Here is a 13,656-nt window from a genome sequence, read left to right on the forward strand (position 1 = left end):
AACCAGGTCTTATTAATATTCCCAAAATGATTCTGAAACTATCATGATTCATGACGGCAGTCCCCATTTTAGAAAAGTCTGGATTTGTGCTAATTTATCTGTGCTTTTACTGTCTCCCTTGACAGAAATAATGGTAAAACCACTGGCATAAGCACTTAGCATCAGTATGACTAAAAGTAGCTAATTAGGCCTAAAAATTCATACTAAAGATGTCATATTAAACCAAATTTAAACACATAGCAGCAATACATTTTTTTTTTTATTAAAATAAGCATTTTTACCAATTATTGTTTTTGGTTTTCTTGTTCTTCTAGGCATTTTTACAAATTCTTGTTTGCCAATAAAATGAAAGATAATAGCTTTAGAAAAATAGTAAACTATATCAAAAATTAGGTTATTTGCTAAATGAATGTGTAATGAGAAACAAGCTGGATATTTATATCATATAATTGTAAAATCAGTTTAGTAAGTGCATAGTGGCATCTTGTTCATGAAACATTTCGAATGAACTACATTACCCAGAGGTCCACTGAGGTGACGCACGGAGTCAGACGTAGAAAGAGATCCCATTGGTCGATGTCGTGCATGCGTTCAGTCGTGTTGTTGTCAGTGGCGGCAAGATGGCGACTCTCGGAGACGCATCAGCCCCGGGGGTTAATGGGTTAATACAACAGTTTACAGCCATAACTGGTAAATATTGACATTTTGCATTTGTGGGAATTTTTGCACTGGCCATTTCGTTTGAGTAAAACATGGGGTCTTTAGAAATGCTGTATGTAGGGAAGAATAATCGAGAGGCATCATCATTACTGCCCCCTCTGTCATGGAAAGGAAAGGGACTAACGAAAGAGCTAGCTGCTATCTCCACTTGCTTTAATATGAATCTACATGCAAAAGAAAAGAAATCACACCAGGAAAGGGGCGTTCAGTTGTAGACTAATTACTAAAGTGTGCCGATGGACATGTAAAACTCCCTCGCACTGAACTTTGAGCATGTGATTGTAACGTTACTTGTGTTATTCCACCATCGCTACATGTAACACCTTTAAATTCAAACCAAATTAGTACTGCAGCAGGATTTTCACTCTACGATTATAATCTCCATTGCCGAATTTAAATGCTACAGGTTGATAATGTGTGTTTGGATGTTTCCAGCCACCGCGAATGTTTAACAACTTCAGCAAGTGTTTCTGTGAATATGAGCCACAGTTCTCAACATGGCGGGTTGTGTAGGCTGATTCTCAATCAGTTATCCGTTTGGACTGTATGCCTCTCACAACTCACATCTAAGTGAAAGGTCCTCGCAAAACTGTGATGGTCTACACGGGCTGGGGATGTTCAGTTTAACTGATGTTAGAAGTGTACAAACAGGCTGCTATAGAGCCTCGCATGATGGTGTGTAAAATTTGATAGTTTCGGTTCTGTTGGTCAGAAACACAAGCCATGTTAAGCAGCTCGATACTTTTTTTGTGAAAGGTGAAAGATGCGGTACTTGTGCGCATGCGCGCTCTGAGGGGGCGGGGTGTTTAAGAACTGGAGAGAGCGAGCGAGAGTCCAGCTGCAGCTCGCGCTGCTTCTATGCGTTTTGGTTTTAAACTTCATATTTCAGATTTTACCTACTTACGTGTTTTGTTTAAATCCTCTGTTTTCGCGTATTGCCAGTAAGCGGATAACGTGAACTGCATTAAACTATAAGGTACCTACAAAGTATATTTTACAGATATTTTGAACAGTGTAACGTTAATTTTTTTTAAAATCTTCGCTTCCTTTGACATGTTTCACATACCATAAATATATAAGCCTCATTACACAAATGTAACCGTATTACACAAAATTTAGCTTATTTGTTTTATTTCGCACCAGAACTCTTCAACCTTTTTCAGACCAGGAACCCTCAGCCTCATATCAGTGTACCATTCATATAAAATTGTCTTTTAATCTGGTCAGAAGTCTGGAATCATTACTATTTTAATGGCTTTGAAAGAGGCCTGTATTTATTTGGTCTACAGAAAAAAAAACATTAATATTGTGAAATGTTATTACAATTTCAAATAATGGTTTTCTATTGTAATATACTTTAAAATATAAAGTATATTAATTTCGTTGTATTGTAAAGTACAATGACAATAAAGGTATTCAATTCAAAATATAATTTATTTTTGTGATGCAAAGCTGAATTTTCAGCATCATTACTCCAGCCTTCAGCGTGATATGATCCCTAAGTAATCATTATAATATGGTGATTTGATACTCCGTTATTATCAATGTTGGAAACAGTTGTGCTGCTTAATAATTTTGTATAACCTGTGATACTTTTTTCAGGATTCTTTGATGAAAAAAAAAAGATCAGCATTTTAAAAAAAAAAAACGAAATATTTTGTAACTGTGTACACTACCGTTCAAAAGTTCAAAAAGGATGTGTTGAATCGAGAAAAAAGGTGATAGTAAAGAATTATATTGTGAGAAAATATTTCTATTTTGAATAAATGCTGTTCTTTTTAAACTTTCTTCATCAAAGAATCCTGAAAAAAAGTATCACAGGTAAAAAAAAATTCAGATTATCAAATCAGCATATTAGAATAATTTCTGAAGGATGAGGATCATGTGATGCTGAAGACTGGAGTAATGATGCTGTAACAAAAAATAAATTATAATTTAAAGTATATAATTAAAGTATATGTAATTGTATTTCACAATATTACTGTTTTTTTCTGTATTCTGCAGCAAGTAGTGCCTAAAGAATATTTATATTTTATTAAAATCGAAAACAGGTCTTTAGATAAGATGTCATATTTTTTCAGACTTGAACTCTCTCAATTTATGGAGCACAAATACATATATATTTTAAATTGAAAACGGTTCAAATATGCCAGTGCTGTGTCACTTTTTGATGAGACATCATAATGTTTTCAAAGAAAAACACTACTGTCAGTATATATAATTAAATCCTCGTTTCATGTCTAACGGTGTGATTTGAAGATATGTGCAACAGCAGTGCCCATAACATGTATTTCCAGTCTTTTCTATTTTTTTTTCTTTCTATTTTTTTTCCCCAGTGTGTTTATTTCTCCTCACAAATCTTTGAATGCATATTTTTGTTTGCAGGAGCCACAGAGAGTGTAGGGAAGCATATGTTGGAAGCATGTAACAATAACCTAGAGATGGCCGTCACCATGTTTCTAGATGGAGGCGGCATCGCAGAGGAACCCAGCACAAGCGCCAGTTCAGCCGGAGCCTCCAGCAGCAGACAACCTCCTGCAGAGTGAGTGGCAGTCTTTCTCAAGCAGCATTATGGTGTTTGCAAGTCACTGCATGCTCTGTGCTTTGAGTTTGATTGTTGTGACCTCCTCTCTGACAGAGACGACGTGCGAGCACCCATTCCTCAGAAGCAAGACATTCTGGTGGAGCCAGAGCCCTTGTTTGGAGGTATTACAGGTCACATTTATACATCTTTTCTGCCTAAGCTTATTGCGAATATTGGATGGGAGGTCCCATCCACGCTACAAACATTTTTTTGTTTCTCGCAAAACATTCATCAAAATAAAGATTTATTAAGAATGAGGAATCGATATTGCCAGCTCAGCCTATAGTTGACTTTTACCTGTTGTAGTTTATCCACTTTGTGCGCACAAAATAGAGACTGTCACAGTCAAAACATGCCATCAAGAAGCACTAATTAAACAACACAGATTTGGTCAATGATTTCGGCCCTCTAAAACTGAAAACTAATTTTTGGTTGTTGAAATTTTGGTGCATTATTATTTTTGAATATATCAAATACTCAGTCTTTTATTTTGTAAACTTGAGTCCACAAAAATGTAGCAAATTATACGAATGTGTAAAAAAGTTGCGTTCCCAAAAGTTTTAATAATTATAATAATTCATTATTAGCGTTTCATCAAACCCCCTGCAGTTCCCTCATGTACTCTCAGGGGATTGTGTTTACATATACGCTAATATATATCTCTTTCACAGTACCAAAGAGGCGTAGACCAGCACGATCGATCTTTGATGGATTTCGGGATTTTCAGACTGAAACCAGTAAGTATATATGTGAGGTATTTCTGATGGTTCATCACATTCAGCACACATGGTCTGGCTCATCCTCTGAAACCCTGCTCTTGTTTTGTGAATCTTTAGTCCGACAGGAACAGGAGTTGAGAAACGGTAGTGCAGTGGACAAGAAGCTGAGCACTCTTGCCGATCTGTTCCGTCCTCCCATTGAACTCATGCACAAAGGCAGCTTTGAGACGGTGATGTCTATGACTGCTTTAGTACACCTATTAGTATTACCAGTAACGCTTCCAGTAATTGGATAATTCACGTGTTGCAGTTCTCTATGCCATTAAGTTCAAACTTTGTCAGCATAGTCATGTTTTTTTTTTATGGCAAAAACCAAGTTGAGCATTGCTAATCAGGGAGTTTCCAAACACAGGTTTGGGATGTTGTGAGCCGTACATAAAGGAAAGAACTGAAATCAGGCTGGGTGGAATCAGTGAACAAGTTCTTAAGGAATGTTCCTGGTACAATATAGGTTCAGCATCTGTGACTAACAAACTTTGCAAATGAGCCAAGACTATCTATTTTATGTACTTGTCTTTTTAGAATTTTTAAAAGTATTTTTTATTTTATAAAAGTTACAAGTTTGTGTTTGGGTCCATTTATCCCCAGGTATCAACTGAGGCTTTACACATATACCCCTGGTTTCACAGACAAGGCTTAAGCCTAGTCCCAGACTTAAATGAATGTTTGACCCGTTTTAACGGAAAGCAACTTGCACTGACATATCTTAAAATATGCCACTGCTATTGTTTGGCACACCAGTGATGTTTTTTTTCAAAGGCATGTTTATAAAATGTACTTAAATGTCCTAATTGAAGGATATACGCAACATTTTCATCAATATAGTCTTTAAAAAAGTAGTTTTTTTTTACAATAAAACAAAATATTCATATTTATTAAAAGGCCTATTTAATTACAGAATTTAAAAATCCGTTCTTTTGTTTCTGTGCACAGAATCAGAATCGTTCACATAAAAATAATTATATTCCACAGCTCTAAAAAAAAAAAACTTTTCTACAAAAGTATAAGCTGCATTTTGATGCTTTTGAGTTTGTATTGAATCTGGAACATTTCTAAGTCGAGCCATTATTATTGCCAACTATTTGTATTAACTCTTTCCCACAATATCTCACATCAGGCAAAAGACTCCGGTCAGCTTGAAAACAAATGGCTGATGATCAACATTCAGAATGTCCAGGATTTTGCCTGTCAGTGTTTAAACCGAGACGTGTGGAGCAATGATGCTGTGAAAACCATCATCAGAGAACACTTCATATTCTGGCAGGTAAACAACTTACATAGACATGAATGTCTTCTGTCACTCTATGTTGCATGACATGACGTGAATATGAGCTGTTGAATTGTTTAGGCAGCTTGTTTTTGCTTATAGGTTTACCATGACAGCGAGGAAGGCCAGAGGTACATTCAGTTTTACAAGCTTAACAAATTCCCCTATATTTCTATCTTGGACCCCCGTACAGGTGAGACACACAAGGCATCTACATTACTTGAAAATACCTTTTCTATAATGAGCCTCTGTTTGATTCCTAATGTAAAATTCATTTTAGGGGACATGAAGTCAAAAATGCATCATAAAAAAAAATGAATGATCACAAAATATATTTTATGACAATGCAAGGTTAATATCTATTTAATATCAGGTTGTATCTATTTATTAATTAACCTTGGTAAAATGTATTTAAAAACAAATGTTATTATTGATTGTACTTGAATTTACATGACATGTTTAAAGTCATTAAATAAAAAAATGAAAAATGTAATCTTTTAAAACCAATGAAACCAACATGAATTACGAGAATATATTTCCGGGAACCTGGCATGTGTGTTTTAAACTAGATGTTTAATTAAATCCATTGATTACAATGGAGTACTGGTAATTGTCATATGACATTTTTAACATACTGTATAATATAACATTAACATTTCCCATAAATATTGATAAATGTGGTTTTTTTTTCAGTTTGTGTAATAAAAAAAGGTGGTAATCATAGTAATAACATTGTATTAAGGTGGTAACATGCAAACCTTTTAAATGTATTATTCATTCATTAATAAATTGTTTATCAGATACAAAATGGCTTAAGTTGACAAATATTAAGGTATGACCATTTCATAAGCTTATTTATGGTCAAAAAAAAAATGACAATGTATTTAAGTGCTTCTGATTACTGTCTGAAATTCAGAGTATTTCAGTGTTTTCATCTCTGACAAACACAGGACAAAAGATGGTGGAGTGGAACCAGTTAGATGTGTCTTCATTCCTGGATCAGGTGACAGGCTTCCTATCAGAGCACGGGCAGCTGGATGGGCAGTCCAGTCAACCTCCGGCCAAACGGGCCCGTTCTGTAAGTGTCCCCTTTAAGGTTCTGGAGCTTTCTGAAAAAAACATATTATCTTAAACTTCGCAATCCTTTATCTGTCTATACAGGAGAGTTTGATAGATGCCAGTGAGGACAGTCAGTTAGAAGCAGCTATCCGGGCCTCTCTTCAAGAAACACACTATGAGTCCGCCCAGGACAAGGCAGAGTCACGCTCAGATGATGATTCAGATGCCGAGCCTTTCTCTGACAGCGAGGGCCTGATATCAGTTGACGGTTCGGATAATGAAATAGGTGGTGGGGAGGATTCTTTAGATGGACACGTCTCTGCAGAGGTAGCTCCTCCCACCAGGCCGGACAGCCCAGTCCATCACAGGAAGTCCCCACACAAAGAGTTGTGCCACAGGAAAGAGGAGAGCAAGAAGAATCACCTAGAGCCAGTTGGGGTCTGTCACAGTCAGACAGGACAAACAGAGTCCCAACAGCGGCTGGGAGAAAACCACAGATCAACCTCACACCAGCCCTCAGAACCTGCCGGCACCAGCACAGCGGATCCAGACGACAACGGTATACGGCATCTCTGTTATGTCAGGTGTCTGTTTCATTTTTAGGTGTACTGGCCCTTTAAGCCAAAGTGAATTAAATCCTCTCATTACTTGTTGCAGTTATATTTTCCACAGAATACATTGATGATCATAGTGGATGTAAAAGCAGCTTAAAAATACTGTGGTTCATATGACTTGTGCCTTATATTCCTCACAAGTCAACTTTCTGTGAACTTATTTAGACAGTGAGCTGAACGTGAGAACCGAACCAATCCTATTTGTGAATGAATCATTCTTTTAAACCAGATGACAACCAGTCGATCCAAATTCCAAATCGGACTGAAAGATTCGTTTACATCATTACTTTACCATTAGTTAATGACTTTAAATTTCAGTCTGATCCATTCCTCACACAAATCTATTGGATGGCTTTAGAAGATTTACATTAGAGCACACAAGTCATAACACACAAGTCTTGTGTAGGTTTTGTTCTGTCATTTTTGCAAAACATTCATAAACATTGTCCTCTTGTGTTCTGAAAAAATAACATACGGGTTTAGAATGACACGGGGTAATTAGTGACATGTTGGTTTTTTGGTGAACTGTGACTTTTAAAGGATTTGAACTTTTATACAAGGTAATAATATTCAGAGAGAATGTAGTAATAACAAATGTACTAAAATGACTCTGTCCGCAGGTCCAAAGGCCCGGTTAATGCTGCGATATCCAGATGGCCAGAGGGAACAGATAGCATTGTCTGCTAAAGCTAAACTTATGGTGGGTGAAGCGTTTCACGATTTGTAGAGTTCAAATGGTTTTACCATTGCTGACTTATTCCCTAATTACACTTAATCAAATTACACAAACATATTGAAAATATAAACAAACTTCTGTTTATAATTTTTTTTCAAATAACAAAAAGAAGCTGTATAAAGTAAACAAATACAAGATAACAATATATATATATTTTTTTTTTAATTAACCAATATCTAGATATCTTGTCTTGGCTGTTTTTGAACTTGTCTTGAATTGGAAATATAGTGAATACAAAAGAAATAAAGTACTAAGATTATACAGAAGTCGACATTTAAAGTGAACATTTGAAGACTTTATTCTTGATATTTAATGAGTTTATTCTTAAGATAGTATTTTCTCGAAATTTACCGAGTTTAATCTCGCATTATAATGACTTTAATCTCGAGATGTTTTTTTTTTATTATTATTATTGCTTGGCCCTAATCCTCTTCCGTAGTTTTATAATAGGCTTCATAGAACACTAATTTTAGAGATGTCATTCTCAGATTTAAAATGAAGAATGATCACAATTGTGGCTACACTTTAGTTGTGGTTATAAGTTGCAATCCTACATTCACGTAATATTTTAATAATTTTAATAAAAATAATTAAGCTTATATATCTCTATATTAATAACAGTCTGATTAATTTGGAGTCTTGAACTGGAAACTCTCAAGGGTTGGCTTTCTAAATATATGTGTGTTATGTGTCTATAATTCAGAATGACTTAAGAGCAGAATCCATTTTATTTTAGGGATGTCATGAATGCACCACTTGCCAAAATTGGGGCTGACTTGTAAGGAGTTAAGATAGTAATGATCTAATGTAAAAACAAAGTCGGTTTGTAGTTTCACCCTTCATTTTCTTCCTTTGTTGTTTTTTTGTAGGCACTGGTGAGACATGTTCAGTCAAAGGGATTCCCCAACGAACGCTTCGAACTTGTCACCAACTTCCCCCGCCGAAGACTCGCTCATTTGGACTATGACATCACACTGCAGGAAGCAGGACTGTGTCCGCAGGAGACTGTGTTTGTGCAGGAGAGAAATTAGCCCCTCCCCTTGTAGATAAACCACACCTCCTTCTATCCTGTCACTTGTGCCCTAGAAAGACTGAATTGACTGTGCCCTGTTACCACTTGTCTTCTTTTTTTTTTTCCTTCTTTTTTATAATAAGTCCAGGATACACAGAACATTTGGTAGTTCATAGGGACCTTCCCCTGAGCTGCATTTGTCAACGTATTTATTTACAACCAACTTGGCACATCCCATCCCTTCTGGGTCTATTTCTTCAAGACAGTCCATGTACACGAGTTAAGCTCATTTTGATATGGAATTTAATCCCCAAAAGCTTTTACAAATGGCCTTGATATAAGAAAAACATTGTGTATCATGTGTATGCAGATGTTCTAAGGATTGAACATCATTTCCAAAATGTCTACCAGTTCCTGTCAAAATCTTTAGAGCAGGTTAGGATCCTGTTGAACATGGGCTCAGGTGATGGATTGGGGTGGATGCTTATTTAGAGGTAAACCCTTGCATATCTCATCTGCAATGTGCAGGGACGAATGGAGAGTGACATTTAGCTTTAGTAAGTTTCTGTCTCCTTTTTTATATACTGCATCATTTCCACAAAAAACTGATTCTCAAATATAATCATTGAAACAAAAGGGATAGCTGGTTCACCTGAGTATTTCTTCAATAACTGTTCTGACAGTATACGTTTTTGTGGCATGATTCTTGGTAGGAACATTGTGGTTTTGAACAAAATGTAAAGTGATTCAAAGTGACACAGATTCTTAGTAGTGCTCTAGCATCATGGACTGTATGAGCACAAGGATGTGTGGCCTCTGGGGGCAGACGAATAGTCAAAGTAGCTTTTGCTTCTTCTTTTTTTAATGCTAATTACTTAAGATGTCCACTGTATTGGAATGGTGCAACCTTTTTATTCTGAATATAGACTGAATATCTATTTCTGCAATAGTCTTAAACTGGTGTTTTAAAATAGTCTTATAAATTAAAAAAAAAACGATATTAGTTGAAGCTGTAAATATATTGATTATCAGAGAATCCTATTATAGATATCTTGCAACTGTATGCTACACATTATAACATTTTCAGTGAAAATGAATTGGCTTGTTAGTGTAAGTGATCAGTACAAAGTTTCCACAAAAATATTAAGCAGCACAACTTTATTTCAAAATTGATGACAATAAGAAAATGTTTATTGAGTGTCAAATTAGCATATTAGAATGATTTCTGAAGGATCTGTGAGTAGGCTAATGATACTGAAAATTCAGCTTAGCATCACATGAATGAATTACATTTTTAAATATATTTATATATAAGACAATTATTTTAAATTAATAACATTTCATAGTATTTATCTTTTGCTTTTTGCCTTGGTCTCCCAGTTTTATGCTCAAAATAAAGGTGAACAGGGAAAAATCAAACCTTTAGTTGATTAAACTCCTCTACACATCATCAAGGAATTTTAAAATCATGACACCATGCCTAGAAACATAAAATATTTAGAAGTACTTAGTAGTCAGTGAGTGTAAAACTAACCTTATGCGGTTGGAATAATTTACCGGCATTGCTGTCTAAAGGGTCTATTGATTTGATGACGAAAAACATTTTAAAACGCACCTTGCCTGTCGTTCATCTGACATTAATGACAACTGAGATCTCACAGTGTGACATGGCTTACAGCGAGGATCATGTTTGAACAATATAACAAGGAACAACTGCAAAGGACTATACTAAATTGTACAGTGTGCACCCGGCTTTCCAAGACGGGATTCAAAGGGATCATTAAATATCAGAGCACCTTAGAAAGGATGTGAAGAGGATCAAAAAAGGGAGTAACACTAGAATCATTAACAGACATTTATGATAACACAACAGTATGTAAGTTTCGCCACAAGAGGTCGCTTATTCAAATCAATAACAAAAAAGTAGCTTAATCACACTGTGAATGAGTGTTGAATCATGGGAGTTGTTGTCTTCACCTCCACCTCCTTCTGTTTTATTTACACTAAAGCGCAGAGAAGCAGATGCCTTTGCAGCTGATAGTGTCCAGGTATATATTGCTGGAAAGTGCGGTTTAGTTCCAGCCATGGTTGAGCAGTATGATGAACGTAAGAATGAACATATGAATCAGTTCATAAGAAACCTACTAGTCAGAATTTACATGTTTAATGAAACCTAAAATGTTATTCTCTCTTTCCTTGCAGAAAGTTGTCCCAATAGTGGAGGCAAGTATTACATTTTTCTAAACTGAGAACAGTTTTCTATACTTGATCCGATAATCCTGCTATGAACATTTCTGTGATGTGCACAGACAGAGACCTCAAGTTACCATGTTGTGGCGGTTGTGCGTAAGGGCTCGGGTGTAACGTGGAGTAATCTGAAAGGGAAAAAGTCCTGCCACACTGCCCTGAACCTCACTGCTGGTTGGAAAATACCCAGATTCAGTCATATGTGGCAAAACGCCTATGTGAGTATCACTGTAAAAAAAAGTTTTTTTTTCTGAGTATGTTTCATAATCAGGCAAAGTACTAAGAGACATCAGTATAACCAATATAGGGATAAATCTGCACCCTCTTATGGGGGAGCATTGCAATTCATGTCAATGCTTAAGAAAATGTGACTTCAACAACAGAGTTTGTAATAACATGAAGGCGAGTATAAAATATTTTGGGCACGGTTCAGTCAAGAATTCTGTGACACCCTCAATATTCATGTCACAAATTGATCACTAGAGGTCACTGTCAGTTTAGTTTTAGCTAAATGTCTTTGATTGACAGCTTTTCTCAGGCTTTGGCTCAATTCTCAAAATGTGTTTTTATTTAGGCTATCTCAAAACAATTTAAGTTCAGTTCCCTGAACAGTTAGTTTCTTGTTCATCAAAAGCTGTCAGACACGTATGTTTGTATATTCCATAAATGTCTGACATGGAATGTTTGTCATGTCTGCTAAACTTGCATATGGTCTGCCATTTTAATGAATAGAAATCACAATTTACTGTATGAAGTTTGTCAAGCACATTCACTACCATTTTTTAACAAGGAGGAACGTCAAAACCCTACATATTAAACCCTGTATAAATACATTTGTATTATTCAGTACATTTATTTTTTGTAGAAATGTATTACATGTAAACTGTAAATTCAAAGTACTTGTTGTGGAGCAATATGAAGACGTGGTGGTTTAGTGCTAGGGGAAGACGAGTGTGTAAAAATAAAAAAGGCAACTGTGAATTTCATTTTACATAAACATTTCTGTAAAAATAAATGTACTGTATACATACAATTAATTTTCTTTTTATGTACAGTATTGCATTTTCCTAGTTCATTTAAAATCTGTAGTCTAAAAAGCCAATACATTGACAAAACTGGCATTCATGTATTGTATTGAAAGTACATATACTATAACAAACATTTCCATGGTTAAAAAAACTCTAAACATTTTTATTAGAGTGGATAGCAGCACGATTGGCCAATTTAGTGACACAATAGACCTTATTCAGAGCAGCGCCATCATGACAGGTTTCCAATGGCATCCGCTGTAAAAAGATGAATAACGCGGCTAGATTACATACAATTTTCCACAGCTTACATTGTCGGGAGTTTTTTGTCAACTGACATTTCTTTGAAAGATATTTTTCCAGTATTTCATGAGCAGAACAATCCGAAAACACATTAAATAAGAGATGCAAGTCTATCCCTCATAGCATCGCTTTCATTCTCATTACAAATCAAAGATGGCGCTGCCGTGAATAAAGTTTTGAAGAATGGATTAAATGTTTTGGGTGAGTAACTACATTTTTCAGAAAGGCAAGCGTTCTGATGTTCAAGCAAACAGTTGAGACATTTGCCCTTACAGTTTAGAGAATGTTAAGACACAGTTAGTCTTAAAAATGTGCCCTAGTAAAAACTGCAACAACTCCCTGTTAATAATTATGGTACTTTCCTTGTGTTCATAGTAGTTCATATTTCTCATTGTTTATTCTGATTTTACATGTATTCCCAATTTTAGATATGATTGATAAGATGTTGAAAAAAGTATTTTGCACATCACACCATGTGGACAAATGGTCATAATATAGCCATACAAACCGTGCCTGATCTTGTGTCTCTAGCACATGTATTGATCCTGTGCTATTTACCCACTGTGCTCCCACCACCCACATGCTGACAGCACAGTTTTCCAGGCAAAGATCACAGAAATGTGTCTACTATGATCATTTCTACTATGTGGTTTGCAGTTCTTTATCTTTGGAACCGCAGTGAACACCATTCTTTTATAATCGATATAGCCTTGGAAATGAACCCACAATCTGCATTAGTGCAGATGCTTCACTCTTAGATTACTTCCCCTAACACTATAAATAATAAAACCTGAGGCAATAATGTACATTTTTATGATAGTCTGAATTTCTATTGCACATTTTCATGTTATTCTTGGGCTTTATTAACATTTTGCTAATGAGTTAAAATAATATTCAGAATGTTTCTCAACATGGGTCATGATTCTTTCTCAGGTAACACGTAAAGTACTAAATTAACTTTTCATTATAGCTCACCTGCGTGGTAACAAGCACAAGAGCATCAACTTTAAAACACTTTTTGATGTTGAGGTGTGCAGGGTAAAAAGGGAGAATGTGAATGAGTCACATGAGATTCAAAGGCTGCAAATGAGGTTACAAAAACAGAATTCCAATAAATGTCCCGAGATTTCTTAATGTTACCTGTGTGACGGGATCTCCAGAGTTGCAAAATATTGCAAATATTATGTGGCCAAATTCATAAAAAAAAAAAATCAAATTCATATTCATATAATGTAGGCCTACAGAAACTCACTCAGAAATTTAAATTTAAAAGAATAAATAGTAGAAAGCATTGGTTTTTTTTGTTG

At 35.5% G+C, this 13,656-nt stretch overlaps 2 protein-coding genes across 3 annotated transcripts; both read left to right on the plus strand.

Annotated features, from left to right (window-relative positions):
- The first annotated feature begins 573 nt into the window (after positions 1 to 573).
- ubxn7 (UBX domain protein 7) lies at positions 574 to 9,411 on the plus strand. Of its 2 annotated transcripts, none has more exons than XM_039675573.2 (11): positions 574 to 690; positions 3,106 to 3,262; positions 3,359 to 3,426; positions 3,976 to 4,041; positions 4,141 to 4,253; positions 5,201 to 5,347; positions 5,453 to 5,543; positions 6,301 to 6,428; positions 6,512 to 6,968; positions 7,644 to 7,723; positions 8,629 to 9,411. In XM_039675573.2, the coding sequence occupies exons 1-11, from the start codon at positions 621 to 623 to the stop codon at positions 8,788 to 8,790; spliced, it is 1,539 nt and encodes a 512-aa protein (XP_039531507.1). In that variant the 5' UTR covers positions 574 to 620; the 3' UTR covers positions 8,791 to 9,411. The 2 variants fall into 2 exon arrangements, with proteins under 2 accessions (XP_039531507.1, XP_039531508.1); XM_039675574.2 differs by lacking the exon at positions 574 to 690 and adding an exon at positions 1,577 to 1,696.
- A 1,288-nt stretch (positions 9,412 to 10,699) lies between these two features.
- Positions 10,700 to 11,333, plus strand: LOC120482123 (serotransferrin-like). The gene is made up of 2 exons (XM_039676133.1): positions 10,700 to 10,877; positions 11,085 to 11,333. Exons 1-2 carry the CDS (start codon positions 10,715 to 10,717, stop codon positions 11,270 to 11,272), a joined length of 351 nt encoding a protein of 116 aa, XP_039532067.1. The 5' UTR covers positions 10,700 to 10,714; the 3' UTR covers positions 11,273 to 11,333.
- The last annotated feature ends 2,323 nt before the right edge of the window (positions 11,334 to 13,656 follow it).

The sequence above is a fragment of the Pimephales promelas genome, chromosome 5 (genome assembly GCF_988280905.1).
Source record: "Pimephales promelas chromosome 5, fPimPro1.hap1.1, whole genome shotgun sequence".
Lineage (NCBI taxonomy): Eukaryota > Metazoa > Chordata > Actinopteri > Cypriniformes > Leuciscidae > Pimephales > Pimephales promelas.

Coding starts and splice junctions, on each gene's coding strand:
- ubxn7 (XM_039675573.2), top strand. CDS start 621: ATGGCGACTCTCGGAGACGCATCAGCCCCGGGGGTTAATGGGTTAATA. Junction 6,969..7,643: donor AGCGGATCCAGACGACAACG/GTATACGGCATC, acceptor CTCTGTCCGCAG/GTCCAAAGGCCCGGTTAATG. Junction 7,724..8,628: donor CTGCTAAAGCTAAACTTATG/GTGGGTGAAGCG, acceptor GTTTTTTTGTAG/GCACTGGTGAGACATGTTCA.
- LOC120482123 (XM_039676133.1), top strand. CDS start 10,715: ATGAGTGTTGAATCATGGGAGTTGTTGTCTTCACCTCCACCTCCTTCT. Junction 10,878..11,084: donor GGTTGAGCAGTATGATGAAC/GTAAGAATGAAC, acceptor GTGCACAGACAG/AGACCTCAAGTTACCATGTT.